Source organism: Cervus canadensis, chromosome 11, assembly GCF_019320065.1.
Source record: "Cervus canadensis isolate Bull #8, Minnesota chromosome 11, ASM1932006v1, whole genome shotgun sequence".
NCBI classification, from domain to species: Eukaryota; Metazoa; Chordata; class Mammalia; order Artiodactyla; family Cervidae; genus Cervus; species Cervus canadensis.
This window is the reverse complement of record NC_057396.1, coordinates 33,047,336-33,068,473: the sequence shown is the minus strand read 5'-3', so window position 1 is coordinate 33,068,473 and position 21,138 is coordinate 33,047,336. Positions and strand designations below refer to the sequence as shown.

The 21,138-nt window shown below is 35.4% G+C and overlaps 1 protein-coding gene across 30 annotated transcripts in view; it reads right to left on the bottom strand.

Moving 5' to 3' along the window:
* Positions 1-21,138, bottom strand: part of SOX6 (SRY-box transcription factor 6) — a 672,686-nt gene that overhangs the window by 262,635 nt on the left and 388,913 nt on the right. For all 30 annotated transcript variants that reach the window (XM_043481411.1, XM_043481400.1, XM_043481420.1 and 27 more), the window contains one exon: positions 16,622-16,711. In XM_043481411.1, the coding sequence (XP_043337346.1) occupies positions 16,622-16,711 (90 nt within the window). The remainder of the gene's footprint in view (positions 1-16,621; positions 16,712-21,138) is intronic.

The window sequence follows — 21,138 nt, the reverse complement described above, 5'->3', positions numbered from 1 at the left end:
TGGACACATCCCTGCCCATCAGATGGCCGAGGACCTGCCTCCACATACACGTACATGCTCACGAGAGCCAGATCCTCATGGCCTCACAGAGACCCCAGGACCCAGTTGCAGCCACCAGTGAATAGGGACCAGCCCCAGAATTCCCTGGGTCCAGGCCCCACCCATTAGCAAGGCTGTGGACTTCCCTGGTGGCTCAGGTGGTAAAGCGTCTGCCTACAATGCAGGAGACCTGGGTTCGATCCCTGGGTCGGGAAGATCCCCTGGAGAAGGAAATGGCAACCCACTCCAGTATCCTTGCCTGGAGAATCCCATGGATGGAGGAGCCTGGTGGCTATAGTCCATAGGGTCACAAAGAGTTGGACACAACTGAGCAACTTCACTTTCTATTCATAGGACCAAGCTTCAGCCACCAGCCAGTGGAAAACTGCAGCTCCTAGCCTGATATGGCAAGACCCAGCCTACCCCCAGCAGGTCAACAAGCTCCAGGACACCTTGGACCTCTCAGCCAGCTGTGTCAGGAATCAGCCCCATTCACCAATTGTTCTACACCAGCTCAGGACCCCTGGACCCTGCAGCCAGACTCCAGGATCTGGCTCTTCCTGACAGTGGGTTGATGCTAGCCCCAGGACCTGGCTTCAGTCAATAGTAGGTAGGCACCAGGTACTGCCACAGGATCTCCTGGACCCCAATTCCACTCCCAGGGTTCTGTAGTCAGCCACCTTGTGACCCAGCCTCACAAATCAGTGGCGGGCAGCCTCCATCTGGCAACCAAATGGACTGGGGGCAAGCCATGCCTAAACGATCACCCACAGTAGCAGCCTATGACAACAAAATGACCCAGGAAGCACACATAGGGGTTGAGCACACACTCCTAGTGACTAGAGGGAAACGTACTGCTTGGAGCATTGAATGTCTCCTACAACAGGTCACTTCTCCAAGACTGGGAAGCATAACCAACCTAACAGATATATAGAAATGAAAACAGCAAGTTAGGAAAAATGAGGTGGCAGAAGAACAAGTTCCAAATGAAGAAACATGCCAAAACCCCAGAAGAACTAAGTGAAGTGGAGAAAGGCAATTTACCTTAGAAAGAGCTCAGGGTAATGATTGTAAAGATGATCAAAGGACTCAGGAGAAAAATGGATGAACATAGCAGGAAGTTAGAAGTCTTGAACAGAGAGTTAGAAAATACAAAGAAATCAATCGAGTAAAGATGAAGAATACAATAACTGAAATGAAAAATACATGAGAAGAAATCAATAGTAGAATAGATGAAACAGAAAAATGAATCAGCAAGTTGGAAGACAGAGTACTGGAAATCACTGAAGCAGAACAGAAAAAAGAATGAAAATGAGGGCAATTTAAAAGATCTCTGAGACAACATCAAAAGTACCAACATTACTTTATAGGGGCCCCAGAAAGAGAGGAGAGAGAGAAAGAGGGGCAGGTAACATACATGAAGAAATAACAGCTGAAAAGTTCCCTAACCTGGAAAAGGAAACAGACATCCAAGTCCAAGAAATATAAAGAGTCCCAAGAAGGACTAGACCAAGACAAACTGCAATTAAAATGGCAAAAATTAAAGATGTAGAGAGAGTATTAAAAGTAGCAAGAGAAAAGCAACAAGTTATACATAATGAAATTTGCATAAGGCTATCAGCTGACATTTTGGCAGAAAGTGCTGGCAAGAAGGCACAATATATTCATATAAACTGATAACAGGAAAAAAAAACAAAACAAAACAACCTACAACCAAGACTACTCTCTATTCAGCAAGGCTCTCATGCAGATTTGATGGAGACATCAAAATTTTTAGACAAGAAAAAGCTAAAAGAGTTCAGCACTACCAAACTAGCTTTATAAGAAATGTTCATGGGGTTTCTCTAAGTGAAGAAGAAGAGGCCACTACTAGAAACATAAAAATTACCAAAGGAAAATGCTTATTGGTAAAGGCAAATACACACTGAAGGTAGTTTATCAACCATGTACAAAGTCAGTAGGAAGGCTAACAGACAGAAGTGCTAAAGTCATCTATATTCACAACAAGTATTTAAGGGATACACAAAACCAGTGGATGTAAAATATGATGTCAAAAAAAGCAATGGGGGTGGGGGAGTAAAAAATATAGGATTGTTAGAATGCATTTAAAATTAAGAGATCAGCAACTATATATATATATCTCATTATATACAAACCTCACGGTAACCCCAAACCCAAAATCTATAATACAAACACAAAAAAGAGAACGGAATCCGAACAATACTAAACATAGGGATCAAATCACAAAGAGAACAAAAGAAGAAAGGAATCAAAAAGAACTACAAAACGCCCTAAAACAATTAACAAAATGGCAAAAGCATACACATATCAATAACTACTTTATAATTTGACTACATTCTCCAATCAAAAGACATAGAGTGACTTAAAGGATACCAAAAAAAAAAAAAAAGTTCTGTATATATGCTGCCTATAAGACATTTACTTTAGATCTAAAGGCACACAGAGATTGAAAGAGGATTCAAAAGGGTATTCCATGCAAATGGAAATCAAAAGAAAGACAGGGTGGCAATATTTACACTATACAAAGTAAACTTTAGAACAAAGATTATTACAAGAGACAAATAAAGACATTGTATAATGATCAAGGGATTAATCCAAGATGATCCAACAATTGTAAATACCACGTAAACACATAAAGCAAATATTAATAGACATAAAGGGAGAAATTGACATTAACCCAGTAACAGTAGGGGACTTTAACATTCCACTTACATCAATGCCACATTTTTTTTTTTCAATTTCTCCTTTATTTATTTATTTTTTTCCAGTGTATGACAAATGCCACATCTTAAAAAAAAAAAAAATGCCACATCTTTCAGGCAGATAATCAATAACGAAACACTGGTTTAAAATGACATTAGATGAGATAGACTTTATACATATATATAGCATATTGCATCAAAAAGCAGAGAGTACACATTATTTTCAAGGGCAAATGAAACATTCTCCAAGACAGATCACATGCTAGGCCATAAAACAAGTATCTCTAAATTTCAAATTTAACTAATTTGAAAACATATGAGGCACCTTTTCTGACCACAACACCATGGGACTAGAAATCAACTACAAGGGGAAAATACCTGCAGAAATCAAAAACATGTGGAAACTAAACAGTATGTTACTAAACAACCAGTTGATCACTGAAGAACTCAAAAGAAGAAATCAAAATGTACTGGGAGATATGTTTTTTTAAAAAAGCAACAATTCAAACTCTATGTGATGCAGCAAAAGAGTTTTAAGAAGGAAGTTTACAGCCAATACAAGTTTACTTCAGGAAACAAGGAAAATCTCAAATAAACAACTTAACTTTAGACCTAAAGGAACTAGCAAAAAAAGAAAAGGCAAAGTTTAAAGTTAGTAAGAGGAAATAAATCATAATGATCAGAGCAGAAATAAATAAAATAGAGACTAACAAAGCAATAACTAAGTGCTGGTTCTTTGAAAAGAAACAAATTCAATAAACCTTTAACTAGACTCATAAAGGAAAAAAGAAAGAAAGAAGGACACATAAATAAAATCAGAAATGAAAAATGAAGGGTTATAATAGACACCACAAGAATACAAAGGATCATAAGAGACAACTATGAACAGCTATATGCCAATTAAAGGACAACCAAGAAAAAACCAACAAATTTGCAGAAATGTATAGTCTCCCAAGACTGAACCAGGAAGAAAGGAAATATGAACAGGCCAATTACCAGTAATGTTATTGAATAAATAATTAAAAAAAAAAAAAAAAAAGCACTCCCAACCAACAAAAATCCAGGACCAGATGGCTTCACAGGTGGATTCTACTACATGTTTAGAGAACACTTAGCATCTATCCTTCTGAAGTTATTTCAAAAAATTGCAGAGGAATCACTTTTGTGAGGCCAATATCACCCTGATACCAAACTGAGGCAAAGATAACACAAAAAAAGAAAATTAAAAGTCAGTATCACTGATGAATCTAGATACAAAAATCCTAAACGAATTATTAGCTAACCAAACCCAACAATACATTAAAAGGATCATACACCATGATCAAGTGGATTTATTCCAGGGATGCAAGCACAGCTCGACATCTGAAAATCAATCAGTGTGATAGACCACATTAACAAATTGAAGAATAAATACTATAAGGTCATCTCAACGGATGCAGAAAAGGTTTTCACAAAATTCAATATCCATGTATGATTAAAAAAATTGATGTTGAATTTTCCAGAAAGTGAGGAACATACCTCAACATAATAAGGACCATATATGATCATCAAGCTGGTTTTAGAAAAGGTAGAGGAACCAGAGATCAAATTGCTAACATCCGCTGGGTCATCGAAAAAACAAGAGAGTTCCAGGAAAACATCTATTTCTGCTTTATTGACTATGCCAAAGCCTTCGACTGTGTGGATCACAATAAACTGTGGAAAATTCTGAAAGAGATGGGAATACCAGACCACCTGACCCACCTCTTGAGAAACCTGTATGCAGGTCAGGAAGCAACAGTTAGAACTGGACATGGACCAACAGACTGGTTCCAAATAGGAAAAGGAGTACATCAAGGCTGTATATTGTCACCCTGCTTATTTAACTTATATGCAGAGTACATCATGAGAAACGCTGGGCTGGAAGAAGCACAAGCTGGAATCAAGATGCTGGGAGAAATATCAATACCTCAGATATGCAGATGACACCACCCTTATGGCAGAAAGTGAAGAGGAACTAAAAAGCCTCTTGATGAAAGTGAAAGAGGAGAGTGAAAAAGTTGGCTTAAAGCTCAACATTCAGAAAACTAAGATCATGGCATCTGGTCCCATCACTTCATGGGAAATAGATGGGGAAACAGTGGAAACAGTGTCAGACTTTATTTTTGGGGCTCCAAAATCACTGCAGATGGTGATTGCAGCCATGAAATTAAAAGACGCTTACTTCTTGGAAGGAAAGTTATGACCAACCTAGACAGCATATTAAAAAGCAGAGACATTACTTTGCCAAGAAGGTCCATCTAGTCAAGACTATGGTTTTTCCAGTGGTCATGTATGGATGTGAGAGTTGGACTATAAAGAAAGCTGAGCGCCGAAAAATTGATGCTTTTGAACTGTGGTGTTGGAGAAGACTCTTGAGAGTCCCTTGGACTGCAAGGAGATCCAACCAGTCCATCCTAAAGGAGATCAGTTCTGGGTGTTCATTGGAAGGACTGATGCTGAAGCTGAAACTCCAATACTTTGGCCACCTGATGCAAAGAGTTGACTCATTGGAAAAGACCCTGATGCTGGGAGGGATTGGGGGCAGGAGGAGAAGGGGCCGACAGAGGATGAGATGGCTGGATGGCATCACCAACTCAATGGTGATGAGTTTGAGTAAACTCTGGGAGTTGCTGATGGCATGCTGCGATTCATGGGGTCGCAAAGAGTCGGACTCGACTGAGCGACTGAACTCAACTGAACTGAATGATCATCCCACAGATAACATCACACTTCACAGTGAAAAACTGAAAGCATTTCTTCTGAGATTAGGAATAAGAGAAGGATGCCCACTCTTGCCACTTTTTTTCAACATAGTATGGAAAGTCTTAGCTCCAGCTAACCAGAAAAGAAAAATAAGTAAATAAATAGAATAAAAGGAACCCAAATTAGAAAAGAAGAAATAAAACTGTCACTGTTTATATATGACATGACACTACACATGTGTGTATGCATGCTAAGTGGCTTCAGTCGTGTCCAACTCTTTGTGATACTGTGGACTACAGCCTGCCAGGCTCCTCTGTCCATGGGATCCTCCAGGCAAGAATACTGGAGGGGATTGCCATACCCTCTCCAGCAGATCTTCTTGACTGAGGGATCAAAACCACATCACTTATATCTTCTGCACTGGCAGGCAGGTTCTTTACCACTAACTAGTACCACCTGGGAAGCTCATGATACTATGTGTTGAAAATACTATGCATTGAAAATCCACTAGTAAATTACTAGAGCTCATCAGTGAATTTCATAAAGTTGATGGATACAAAATTAATACACAGAAATCTGTTGCATTTCTGTAAACTAAAAACAGCTAGCAGAAAGAGGAATTAAGGAAACAATCCCATTGATAATTGCATCAGAAAGAATAAATTACCTAGGAAGAAACATATCTAAGAGGTAAAACACATATACTTGGAAACCTATAAGACTCTAATAAAAAAAATTAAAGATTATAGTCAAATGGACAGATATATCATGTTCATTTTTGGAAAAATTAATTTTATTAAAATGACCATACTATCCATACAATCTAAAGATTTAATAGAATCCCTATCAAATTACAAATGGTATTTTTCACAGAACTAAAAAAACTCTAAAATGTGTGTAAAAATACAAAATACAACAGACAAAATAGTCTTACAAAAGAAGAACACAACTGGAGATATTACTCTCCCTAATTTCAAACTACAATACAAAGCTACAGTAACCAAAACAATATAGTACAGGCTCAAAAATGGACACATAGATCAATGGAATAGAATAGAGTCCAGAAATAAACTTACACACATACAGTTAACTAATCTATGATGAAGGATACAAAACTATACAATAGAGAAAAGACAGTCTCTTCAATAAGTAGTGCTGGGAAAACTGGACAGCTACATGTAAAACAGTGAAATTAGAACATTTTCTCATACCATATAAAAAATAAACTCAAAATGAATTAAAGACTTAAACGTAAGGTAGGTAGGTTTAGTCGTTAATTTGTATCCAACTCTTGTGACCCCATGGACTATAGCCCGCCAGGCTCCTATATCCATGGGATTTCCCAGGCAAGAATACTAGAGAGGGTTGCCCTTTCCTTCTCCAGGGGATCTTCCCAAGCCAGGGATCTAACCTAGGTCTCCTGCAATGCAAGCAGACTCTTTATGGACTGAGCTATCAGAGAAGCCCCAGAAATCATAAAACTCCTAGAAGAAAAAAATAGGAAAAACATTCTTTGACATAAACTATAGCAATATATTTTGAGTCTGTCTCCTAAGGCAAAGGAATCAAGAAACAAAAATAAACAAATGAGACCTAATTTAAACTTGAAAGTTTTGCACAGCAAAGGAAACCATCACAACATGAAAAGACAATCTAATGAATGGGAGCAAATATTTGATGAGTTAATATTTCAAACACACATAAAGCTGATGCACCTCAACATCAAAGAGACCAATCACCCAATTAAAAAATGGGCAGAAGGCGCAAAAGTGTAAGTCTCTCAGTCATGTCCAACTCTTTGCAACTCCATGGACTGCAGCCCACCAGACTTCTCTGTCCATGGAATTCTCCAGGCAAGAATACTGGAGTGGGTTGCCAATCCCTTCTCCAAAGGATCTTCCTGACCTAGGGTTGCCCATGTCTCCCACACTGCAGGCAGATTCCAAAGAGGATATACAGATGGTCAACAGGCACATGAAAAGATGCTCACCACTGCTAATCACCAGAGAAATGCAAATCAAAACCATGAGGTATCATCTCACATCTGACAGAATGCCTATCATCAAAAAGAACACAAATAACAAAGTTGGCAAGGATATGGAGAAAAAGAAACCCTTGTGAACTGTTGGTAAGAATGTAAATTGGTGCAATCATTCTAGAAAACACTATGGAGGTTCTTCAAAAAACTAAAAAACAGAACTATTATATGATCCAGCAATTCTACTCCTGGGTATATATCCAAGAAAGTGAAAACATTAATTCAAAAAGATAAATATACCCCAATGTTCATAGCAGCATTAATTACAAGAGTCAAAATATGGACACAACCTAAATGTCCTTTTAAGAGGTAAATGGATAAAAAAAGATGGAGTATGTATATATGGGCTTCCCTGATAGCTCAGATGATGAAGAATTAACCTGCAATGTAGGAAACCATGGTTCAATCCTTGGGTTAGGAAGATACCTTATAGAAAGGAATGGTCACCCACTGCAGTATCCTTCAAAATTCAGGTTTAAATTGAAGAAAGTAGGGAAAACCTCTAGACCTATTAGATATGATCTAAATCAAATCCCTTATGACTATACACTGGAGGTGACAAATAGATTCAAGAGATTAGATTTGGTAGACAGAATGCCTTAAGAACAATACACAGAGGTTCATAACATTGCACAGCAAGTGGTGACCAAAACCAAGGAAAAGAAATGCAAGAAGGCAAAGTGGTTGTCTGAGCCTTACAAATAGCTGAGAAAAGAAAGGCAAAGGAGAAAGGAAGAGATATACCCAACTGAATGCAGAGTTCCAGAGAATAGCAAGGAGACATAAGAAAGTCTTCTTAAGTGAGCAATTCAAAGAAAGATAGGAAAACAATAGAATGAGAAAGGCTAGAGATCTCTTCACGAAAACTGGAGATACCAAGGTTACATTTCAGGCAGAGTTATGCACAATAATGGACAGAAATGGAAAGGACCTAAGAGAAGCAGAAGAGATTAAGAAGAGGTGGCAAGAACAGGGAAAAACTATACAAAAAAGTGTCTTAATGACCCAGATAACCACAACATTTACTTAAAACCAGACATGCTGGAGACATGTGAAGTCAAGTGGACCTAAGGAAACATTACTACTAAAAAGCTAGTGGAGGTGATGGAATTCCAGCTGAGCTATTTAAAATCCTAAAAGATGATGCTATTTCAGTGTTGCACTCAATATGTCAGTGAATTTGGAAAACTCAGCAGTTGCCACTGGACTGGAAAAAGTCAGTTTTCATTCCAATCCCAAAGAAAGGCAATGCCAAAGAATGTTCAAACTACCATATAATTGTGCTCATTTTACCTGCTAGGAAGTGAATGCCCCAAATCCTTCAAGCTAGGCTTCAACAGTACATGAATCAAGAACTTTCAAATGTACAAGTTGGATTTAGAAAAGGCAGAAGAACCAGAGATCAAATTGCCAACATATATTGGATCATAGGAAAAGCAAGCGGATTCCAGAAAAAATATCTACTTCTGCTTCATTGACTACACTAAAGCCTTTGTGGATCACAACAAACTGTGGAAAATTCTTAAAGAGATAGAAATACCAGACCACCTTCCCTGTCTCCTGAGAAACATGTATGCAGGTCAAGAAGCAAAGGTTAAAATCAGTGAATGTAGCCATGAAATTAAAAGATGCTTGCTCCTTGGAAGAAAAACTACAACAAACTTAGGCAACATATTAAAAAACAGAGACATCACTTTGCCAACAAATGTCTCTTTAGTAAAAGCTATAGTTTATTCAGTAGTCGTGTATAGATGTGAGAGCTGGATCATGAAGTCTGAGTGCCAAAAAACTGACGTTTTCAAACTGTGGTGCTGGAGAATTGAGAGTCCTTTGGTCTGCAACGAGATCAAGCTAGTCAATCTGAAAGGAAATCAACCCTGAATATTCAGTGTAAGGACTGAATTATATATTCAGCTGAAGCTGAAACTCCCGTTCTTCGGCCACATGATGCAAAGAGCTGAGTCACTGGAAAAGACTCTGATGCTGGGAAAGGTTGAGGGCAGGAGGAGAAGCGGTTGACAGAGGATGAGATGGTTGGATGGCATCATGGACTCAATGGACGTGAGTTTCCATGGGAGATAGTGAAGGACAGGGAAGCCTGGCATGCTGCAGTCCATGGACTTGCAAAGAGTCACTGAGCGACTGAACTGATGCAGAGTACATCATGTGAAATGCTAGGTTGAATGACTCAAGCTAGAATCAAGATTGTTGGGAGACATATCAACAACCTCAAATATGAAGATGACACCACTCTAATAGCAGAAAGCAAAGAGGGACTAAAGAGCCTCTTGATGAAGGTTAAAGAGGAGAGTGAAAAAGTTGACTAAAAACTCAACATTCAAGAAAACTAAGACCATGGCATCTGGCCCCATCACCTCATGGAAAACAGATGAGGAAAAAGTGGAAACAGTGACAGATTTTATCTTCTTGGGCTCCAAAATCACTGTGGATGGTAACTGCAGCCCAAAATTAAATGACACTTACTCTTTGGAAAAAAAGCTGTGACAAACCTAGACAGCATATTAAAAAGCAGATCTTTGCCAACAAAAGTCTGTATAGTCAAAGCTATGGGTTTCCCAGTAGTCAGGTTCAGATGTGAGAGTTGGACCACAAAGAATGCTGAGCACCAAAGAACTGATACTTTCAAACTGTGCTGAAGAAGACTCTTGAGAGTCTCTTGGTCTGCAAAGAAACCAAACCAGTCAATTCTAAAGGAAATCAACCCCGAATATTCATTAGAAGGACTGATGCTGAAGCTCCAATACTTTGGCCACCTGGCCCAAGTTCAGTTCAGTCACTCAGTCTGTTCGACTCTTTGCGACCCCACGGACCGCAGCACGCCAGGCCTCCCTGTCCATCACCAACTCCCAGAGTTTACTCAAACTTATGTCCATTGAGTTGGTGAAGCCATCCAACCATCTCATCCTCTGTCATCTCCTTCTCCTCCTGCCTTCAATCTTTCCCAGCATCAGGGTCTTTTCAAATGAATCAGCTCTTCGCATCAGGTGGCCAAAGTATTGGAGTTTCAACTTCAACATCAGTCCTTCCAATGAATATTCAGGACCTGATGCAAAGAGCCTACTCATTGGAAAAGACCCTATGCTGGGAAAGATTGAAGGCAAAAGGAGAAGGGCAGCAGAGGATGAGATGGTTAGATAACACCACTGACTCAATGGACATGAATTTGAGCAAACTCTGGAATATAGTGACGGACAGAAGAACCTAGCATGCTGCAGTCCATGGGGTGGTAGAAAGTCAGATACGACTTAGTGACTAAACAAAACAAATTAATAATTACCTTAAATGTCATTGCACTAAATTCTCCAATCAAAAGATATAGCATGGTAGATAAGATTCTAAAAAAAAAAAAAGAGCCTATAATATGCTGCCTACAATACTTTAGGGCAAAGGACACACAAAGAATATAAATACAGATTCTCACTAAGTAAGATGTTATCTGTTCAATAGTTTTACATAGCCATCTTCCATAGAAAAGGAGGATAAGCTTTTCAATTCCACAACTCTGGTACTAAAATTTAACAAAGATAATAAAAGTAAAAAAATAAATAAATAAAAAAACCCACAAACTAATCTCATTTACAAATACAGATGCAAAACTAACAACTATAGTATAAGCAAATAAAAGTATGAAGTACATTAAAACAAGACTATACCATGACTAATCAGTGTTTATTTCATCAGTTAATTTGAGAAACAAAAACCAATAAGATATACCATAAACTAAAATGCAATTTATCATAGAAATTCCTAATAAAGTATAACTAGAATATTTTTAATGGTTAAAAATATCTTAAATCAATAGTCAATATAATATTTAATGGTGAAATATTAAACAAACACAATTCCATAAACTAAAAACTAAAATACTTGCTATTACCTGTCTTTCCTAATATTATTCTTGACATTCTAGGCAGTGTATTAAAAGAAGTGGTGAAAAAAAGGAACAAATAACTGCCAGAAAAGAGGAGAAAACATATCAGCTGAAATATGACTAAATCTAACAAGCTTGACAAAAAGGGAAGTTATAAAATGAGCCAGCAAAATTCAATATCATCCCTAAACATAGTAACAAAAAGAGAGTAGTATGAAAAATATACCATTCACAAATAAAAATATTAAATATTATAGAGGAAACATTAAAAGAAATGTGCTGAATCTATATATAAGAAATAAAACATTATTCAGAAACATAAAAGAATTGATTGAATAAGTATTTGGAATGGAAAGATTCAACATTAAAAAGATTTTAGCTACCCTATAGTTTTATAATCTTTTAAAAAATCACTTTGCAACTTTAATTAGCAACTTCTAAATCCAAGATAAATTTTACAGAAGTATACAAGCACCTTAAAGAAAAATTTTGAATGAGGTCTTGCAATACTGTTCAAAAACACTGTAAAGCTACAGTGATTAACACAGCCTACACTTTAAAAGTTTAGATAGAAAGATAAATGGAACAGAGCCAAAAACTGAGAGTAGCTGCAAATATGCAGTCCATATGTAATAAAAGATGTTACTTCAAGTCAGATGGGATAACATGGATTATTTAATAAATGATACAGAGATATTTGATTAACTGCTTGAGAAAAAAATTTGCAATTATCCATCAAAGTATATCCAAGAGGAGTGAAACAGTTAAGTGTATAAAATTATAGTCAAAGAATTGGAAGAAAATACAGTAGAATATAATTTTAGATTGGGAGAAATCTTTCTAAACAAGCCCCAAACAGGGAAGAAAAAAAAAAAAAGAGCATTAAAACAGGGAGGGAAAGATTTGATGACAAAACCATAAAGTAAAGAAATGACAAAATATACAAATATGACAAAGAAAGGCTAGTACCATTAAAGAGTCTTATGAAACTGTAAGAACTAAACAAATCCGTTAAAGGAAAAATGGGCAAACAACATAAACAGACAATTTACAAAGGAAGAGACATTTAATCCAAATGAATTTATGTAAAACTTCTCATTATCAATCAAAATCAAATGAATTCAAATTATATCAGCAACAATGTTATATTCCTCTATCAAACTGGCAAGGAATGTTTAAAATAATCATAGTTGGCAAGGAAATACTTGCTAGTGAGAGCACAGAACCCTATATTCTATCTGAAGGGCAATGTGGAAATATGAACTAAAAGTCTTTCTAAAAAGAACACATTCTTCAACCGGGTAATTTCACTTTTTCAGAATATATATATATATCCTAAAAAAATAATTACTAATTAACACTGAAAATACTAAAAAGTTAGCCATATTCAAGGTTTTCTTTATAATGACAAACAATAAAACCTTAAATATTGAATAACAGTCTCAGTTAAATTATAAGAACCTCACTTTATATCATATTTGCAGCAAATAAAAGTAATATTTTAGAAGACAACCTAATCATAGGGAAATTCATAATATATCATTAAGTGAGAAAAATAAATTACAAAAAAATAGTAAAAGGATGATTCTAATTTTAAGGGAAAATAATTCTAAGGCATATGCACACATTAAAATGGAAAGGATATACACTATAATATAGGTAGAATTAAAGGACAATCATTTTCCTTTAAGTGTGTTTATATTCTTTTTATAACACATATGAATTTTATAAAGAGGGGAAAATAATGAAATATATAAATACACATTGCTAAGATAAACACTAAACCAATAGTAGTATGTTTTTCATTTCTTTTCCTTTTTTTTTTTTTTTTTTAATTTATTTTGTGGCTGCACCGCATAGCATGCAGGTTCTTAGTTCCCCAAACAGGGATAGAACTCGACACTCTCGTAGCAGAGGCATGGAGGGCTAACCACTGAAACACCACGAAATTCCCCAGGTATGTTTTTCTTGGAAATAGTATTTAAATCACCCTAAATTTTCTGAATAATTAGAACTAATTTTGGTGACTAATAACTGACTTGATCTTACCTACAATAAAAGTGTGTGTTGAGTTTTAGTAGTGGCTCAATGAAACTACTTGAATACTACTTTAACTAAATATTTTTTGTTTTTTATCATATTTTTGGAATCTTTTTATATGATTATGCTGGCAAAATATAAAGATGTAAAAACAGACACTAATGTAGAGTAAATAAAAATGAAAAATTTAGTAAGAATCTTATCTTCTATGCCCATAAAAACAGAGCAGCACACAAATGAAAGTTCACATTTTACAAACAGAATCCAGAAAAACAAAAAGTTAAAGAATTTGAAAAGCCTGATTTTGCATGTTTCACTTTTGAGATTTTGACTACATAAAACTAGTACAGTTTTTGCATTTTTGAATCAAAAATAAAGAAATATAGAAAGTGGGATTGGAAAGATAACCCAAATCATAAAAACTTGATGCTGAATCATAACATAATAAAATGTTAGCTTCCACTTTACTGAGAGAAAACAAGACCCCCATCATTCATGCTGCAAAAGCTTGCCTTTGCATAAACCATTTCTGTACTCACTGTCATAAAACCAATGACTTTGGAAAAGGAAGAAAACAGAGAATGACGTGCAGAGTAGCACAAACCATGTTATTGCAGCTGGATAAAGAATATGTCACTAATGACTTTCTACACGTCAGTTATAAATTGAGTTTCTTTTCTTTTTTCCAAAATAGCAAATAGCCTTTATGAGTTCAAAACAGAAGGAGTGAAATTCAAAATACTACCCACTTTCCACTTGATTTTGATACTGCATTAGTTAATAGAATGTTATTAATTATTCCTTGGAAAAGATATGACTACCCTTTCTCTTCATTTGAGGTGAACATAACATGTCTGAATACTAGGCAATATTCTGTAATAAATTCAAAATAAAATTTTCATCAGATAATTATCACCAAATGTTCATCTTAAATGAGAAATTATCCATGGGAATATTCACCTGAAGTCATTTGATAAATTCAGAAAACGAATGTAATTAAGTTCTCAAATTGTCAGTTTAAGTGACAGAGTGATAGATAGAGTGATGACTATCTATAAGGGATGACCGAGAAAAGTAATTAATGACAACAGATTCTATCCACAAAACCAAAAGCTAGTGATACAGTACTTCATCTCCATAAAGGAATCAACAAGAGGGAGCTGGGCAAAAAGTATAACTGCTTAACTGATAGGGCAGCTTAATTTTGTAATGGATTGGGACTGCCCACTTCTTAACTTGTTTCAAAATAATAATGCCAATCAATTATCTTTAAAATAAGGATGCTCATCCTCAGCCAGGTCAGAGATCATGAAATTTTAAGTCCTGTGAAATCTATTTGAGATTAATTAACCTAAGATCCTATGGGCAGTTAATAACAACCACAACTTTCCCTCATGAAGGTTTTCTTAAGGGCAAGCAGTTTTAAAAGCTTTACATATACTAATTCTCTTAATGAGCCTTGGTAGGTACTTTCGTTGTGTGTGCTCAGTCGTGTCCGACTCTTTGTGACCCCATGGACTGTAGACCGCCAGGCTCCTCTGTCCATAGGATTTTCCAGGCAAGAAAAATGGAGTAGGTTGTCATTTCCTCCACCAGGGGATCTTCCTGATCCAAGGATTGAACCTGTGTCTCCAGCATCTCCTGCATTGGCAGACGTATTCTTTACTACTGCACCACTTGGGAAGCCCAAGTACTTTTACTATCCTCATTTTAGATACAAGGAATTCAAAACATTGAAACCTTCAGTGGCTTGCCCCAAGTCACTCATCTAGTAAGTGACAGAGCCAGAATTTGAACAGGGAACTAGGCCTCAGAATCCAGTAATAAATATAAATAGCACATTCTGTAAACTCCTTGTTATAGTTACTACAGCTGATCATTTTTGACCAGCAAAAAAATTCAAATTAGTGATTTGGATTCATCAGTTCAGTTCAGTTCAGTCGCTCAGTTGTGTCCGACCCTGCGACCCCATGAACTGTAGCACGCCAGGCCTCCCTCTCCATCACCAACTCCCGATGGGAGTTGGGACATCACCCAAACCCATGTCCATTGAGTCGGGGTCCATCTCATCCTCTGTCATCCCCTTCTCCTCCTGTCAATCTTTCCCAGCATCAGGGTCTTTTCAAATGAGTCAGCTCTTCACATCAGGTAGCCAAAGTATTGGAGTTTCAGCTTCAGCATCAGTCTTTCCAATGAATATTCAGGACTGATTTCCTCTAGGATGGACTGGTTGGATCTCCTTGCAGTCCAAGGGACTCTCAAGAGTTTTCTCCAACACCACAGTTCAAAAGCATCAATTCTTCGGCATTCAGCTTTCTTTATGGTCCAAATCTCACATCCATACATGACTACTGGAAAAACCATAGCCTTGACTAGATGGACCTTTGTTGGCAAAGTAATGTCTCTGCTTTTCAATATGCTGTCTAGGTTGGTCATAACTTTCCTTCCAAGGAGTCAGCATCTTTTAATTTCATGGCTGCAATCACCATCTGCAGTGATTTTGGAGCCCAGAAAAATAAAGTCTGCCACTGTTTCCACTGTATCCCCATCTATTTGCCATGAAGTGATGGGACCGGATGCCATCAATTAAGCTACTATAATTTCAAAGGGAAGAACTAAAATCATCTTATTTAATTTGTTCATTTTTGACGTAACATTTTTTTCATACTTTTTTGTTCAGCAAATGAAACTATGGGCTTCCCTGGTAGCTCAGCTGGTAAAAAATCCTCCTGCAATGCAGGAGACCCTCGTTCAATCCCTGGGTCCGGAAGATCCCTGGAGGAGGGTATGACAACCCACTCCAATATTCTTGCCTGGAGAACCCCAATGAACAGAGGAGTCTGGCAGACAAAGAGTCAGACACAACTGAGTGACTAAGCACAGTACAGCTAAAGCTACTGTTTTCCTTCTGTGCCAAGGAGGAAATTAATGAAGTAGTTTGTTCTGTAAGTTATATGTTTATAGACTAAAAAAAAAGGTAAAATTTTCATTCTATAAACATTACAAAAGAATAAAAGTTCAGGAACACACTATATATTTACCCTCTCAAATATAAATAAATATTAGAGGTAAGAATTTAATGTTAGGGTACAGAAGATAAGCAGATGTATTGTGGTACAAAATAACATTTCTACATTGATATGTTTGATATTTTGTATACTGTACCTTTAATTTCTCCGAGAAGTTCACTGGTATTTAACCTTTCCATTTTTTCCTTCCAATCTTTTGAAAGTAGTTTTTCCATGCAGGAGGAATCTATTAAAATAAAAAAGTAAGTATTAAAAATATTATACATGTTTTAGATAAGTATTAAAATATTACAAATATAGAAGGCTATGGAGCTAATGGAGAAATTCTATCATTCAAAAACGATCAAAGATTTTTTTGTTGTTGCTGCTTTAACCCTAGGATATAAACAAGTATATTATTCTATCTATTATAAAATACCACAACTAAATTTTTTTTTTGCTGGAAAATTATTTACACTATTCCCAGGAGAAAAAAAGACAATGCTCAATAATCTTATCTTGGTATTATAATTTTAGCTAATTAATATTCAGCCAGTCTTTATCATTTCTTTAGACTAATAGAACAGAACAAGGAGCTTTTTTCTACATGCTTAAGTTTAGATATTATCCCTTTTAATTCAGGTGATTTTTTTTTTTAAGTCCAAGCAAAATTTGTGTGCTGTTCAAGGAAGTATGACAAATTTTCAAGTGAGAAGAGAATAATCAACCTGTAACTCCTTGTTCCTTAAAAAAGAAGTACACAGATGGCAACTTTTGTAAACACCCATTTAGAGTAAAATGCAAAGAAAATAAAGTCAAGATATTCTCTGTCCCCCAGTAATAAAAACAGTTAAAACCTTTATATAAAAAGAGACACATGATCTTTTCAAGAAGATCCTTATTTAAATGTTATTTGACCTACTGCATTTCTAAACAGCAGACTAGATTTTGGAAGTTATTACACTTGTTTCTTTAAGATTAATAAAGCTTAGAGAAGTTCACATTTAAGAGTGTTCTAATAATTAGCAAATTTTTATCAATGAGTTATTTTTTCTCTGACCAGGTAGATTTGAAACTAGAGCTACTGCTTATAACTACTTACTTGCATCTTTTAAGTCTCAAATTTTAATAAACAGGCCACGTTTCCAAAAGGGAAAGCAGATTTAAATACTCAATCCTTGTGCAAAGCATACTCCCATTATACTTTAACATTCCAAGTGTCAAAATTCTGATAACCTCTTTTTAAAATTATATTTAAAATACTTATTTCAACTCCAAATGTTTTTTCTCTCCCATATCAGTACCTATCTCCTTAGCATTTTCCCTTTCATTTTTTCTCCAACTTCTAAATCCTCCTTGAATTTTTCAGAATGACAGTAAGGTTAAGATGGATCTAAAGGGTTTCAGAAGCTTGATAAGCTTAGGCAAAGACAGTGAGCCCCTGGGTAAGAGATGAGAAGACCACTGCATGGTTAGAACATATTGGTGAAAACAATTAACATTTGTCCATGACATGATCAATCAATCAAGGAATGGATGGAATCCAGATCAGTGTGTTGGGAAACTGCTGATGAAGAACTAGCTATCACAGGAGCCAAAGTTCTTTCTAAATAGAAGTCAGCTTGATTCTATTAAGTGAAAGTCTTTGCTCCTTCCCTTACTTCTTCCCTTCTTTCCTTTCCTCCTTTTCTTCCAGGCTTTCCTATTAATTATTTTCTTAGGCTTAAACAAGTGATCTACCACTGTGATTAAAAATTGGATTCTGAGTGACCTGCCAATAGGGTCTCTATGCATATGTATATGTTCAGTTTGCATTTAATTTCCAAAATATTCTCTTGGATTTTAATTCAGAAACAAGGTGTATACATTGTTCTATACATATTTTGTTTCTAGGATAAAATCAAAGAAAAGACAATGTTAGGTGTGGGGGTTAAGAAAGAAATCTTCAAAGTCATGCCTATCAGAGATTACTTTTCCTCAAATCAGGTTTAAATTTCTGGATATAACATTAGGTCATATGTAAGAATAATCAACAAAATGTCTTCAACTTCCTCTCCTACTCAGTTTTGTTACTTTTTTAAAAAACTTTTTCACATATATTACAACATCATACTAAACTGATAATCACTGATATAAATGCTAAAGCATAACTTGTTTGGTTAAAATTTGAGTTGAGTCGACATATTATAATGATCAAGACAAAATCTCAATTTACTAGTAATGATCGAAAATTCAGAGCAAGGTCATGAACCAGGATTAGATATACACTAAATGTAAAACAGGCTAAAATATGTCTCTCATTTCTATTAATAGACCTGAAATCTTTCAGAGCTCCAGGAAAAGAATGCTAAAACTTCATAGGAGAAAACAGAATTATATGGACAACATGAACATACACTTCAAATATTTATCAAATATGTTTGAAGACACAGCTTTATATAAGAGCTAGTCATTAACTAAACGGTTAATAAATTAAAAACATTCACATTTCTATTAGAAAATTAATCCTCACCATAATGCTGAGTTAATCTAGCTATATAAATTCTCATTTCAGTAGAAGAAACTGAAAGGAAAAAAATAAAGCAGTCTTTGCATGTCTATATTTACAGCTCATGAAAATAGTAACAATCACTGATTGTCTTTATCTGCAGGGCAATAAAAGTAAGGACATACCACTTTATTAACATTCAAAACTGTGAGAAAGTCTCTTGAAAAATAGGTTTCTCACCTAAAATCTATTTGCCAGCCCTCTAAGGTCATACATACACAGTAAGCACTCAGCATATTCCATAATGTAAAACAAGTAAGGTGAGAGAAGGAAGTCCAGAAGATGCATGTTGTTATTAAATACTACATAGGCCAAGGATACTACTGCCTCTACCAAGATGTTTCTGACTTGAAATGAGGACATATAAAGTAGATAAAATTAAATGAAATTTATATTTTCAAATTTACCATTCAAAATAATATCCAGGTAAGGACAAAAATTAAAAATCAAGTATTCATCCTCCTTGTGCCACATACTTCAACTATATTACCAGGACACTAGCTTTACAGAGGCAGTTCATCAGATCAGACTTTGCCCCTTTCTGGCCATGCACAAATGCAAAAATCAAAGAGGTCAAAATAAGTAAAGAAGTCCAATTTGCATTATGTACAGGGAAAGATTAAGCCCATGTTTGAATTCAGTACTCATGCAGGATTCCAAAGAATCCTGGAAAAAAAGAACTAAACATCACCCAGAATTCTTGGACCACTCTACACAGGAAACTATGTTTTACATGATTGACTGGTAAACATCTAATACAGTTATGGCAGTGCCACAGTCCTCAAAACAATGAAAAAATATACAGTGTATTTCATTATCTGAGTTTGACTACTCAAATTTTAGTATTTTGACTGAGTTGTCTTCAGCTAATTAGGAGAAGACTAATTCAGTTAATTAAAATACCTTTTGGAAATTAAGATAAAAAACTACAACATTATAGTATCACAATATTATAGTATGTGTCACCATAATATGTACACATTAAAAATGAATGTAAACCTAACACTTCAGCATAAAAGTGAAAAATACCAAAATTAATTCCTATTACTTTGAAAGAATTAGTGTCCATAAAACAATACATAATTAATGAAATGCAAGAGTTTATTATATTTATCTTGTCCAGTTTTTATAAATAACATGAGAAAAATACCACTACCAAAAGTTAAGAGTTGAACTTCAGTTCTTATTTATTTTTAATCAAGGGTTTTGATATGCTATATAATTCTCAGCTGCATGGCTATGTTTTCCCTTTTCCTTCGCAAATCTAAGTTTTTCTATTTCAATAAACTTTTTCTAAGGAAAAAAGGAAAGATATAATACAGAACTAACATGTTATAAATATCTAGCATAATGGATTGCAAAGCAATATTTCTGCTCCTTAAGTACCCAGGTATCAAACCAGGTAAGTCAGGAATGTTTTATCATGCTAATAATTAATTTCACAGCACAAGAGAAATTTGAAATAACAGTATGTAAGATATTATTTCCTAATCTAAATAATGATACTTTAGGAACAATTTTAAATTATTCCTAGTTAAACAAAGTTTCAGTAGTATTATTAACTCTTCCTCTAAGCAAAGTAAAGAGTCTAAGAGAGTAAATAAAGAAATCATCACTAAAACTAAATCACGGGGAACAGGAAAGGATAATGGGAAAAATTTTTTATTGTACTTTAAAACAATTTACCTGTGAGAAAACACTTACCATTATCCCTTTTACCTCAAAGTGATATTTAAAAGTTAGAAATGCTAAAACATTAGAAACAAGACATAGAAAATAACTTTAAAATAGTTTAATGAGAAACAACAATGCCTGCTCCTCCTGTGTGCAGATTTCCTACTGCTTTTTTAACTTTTTTTAAAGCAATCCCTTTTATTTTTACCACAGGAATCATAAATTTCAAGGGCAATAAATTTTCTATGTATCCAAAGAACAGTGAAAACTTATCAAAAGTATCCTTGACCTTGGTTTACAGCTAATTTTGATAATATATATTTATATCCCTGCTGATCATCAATCTCATATTTTTCATTAGGAAACAGAGATGCACATGGCAGTTACTGTGCATTTTTCCACAGTGACAAGTGCTCCACAATACAGTGGGATAAAATTGGAGCTTGGAGAGC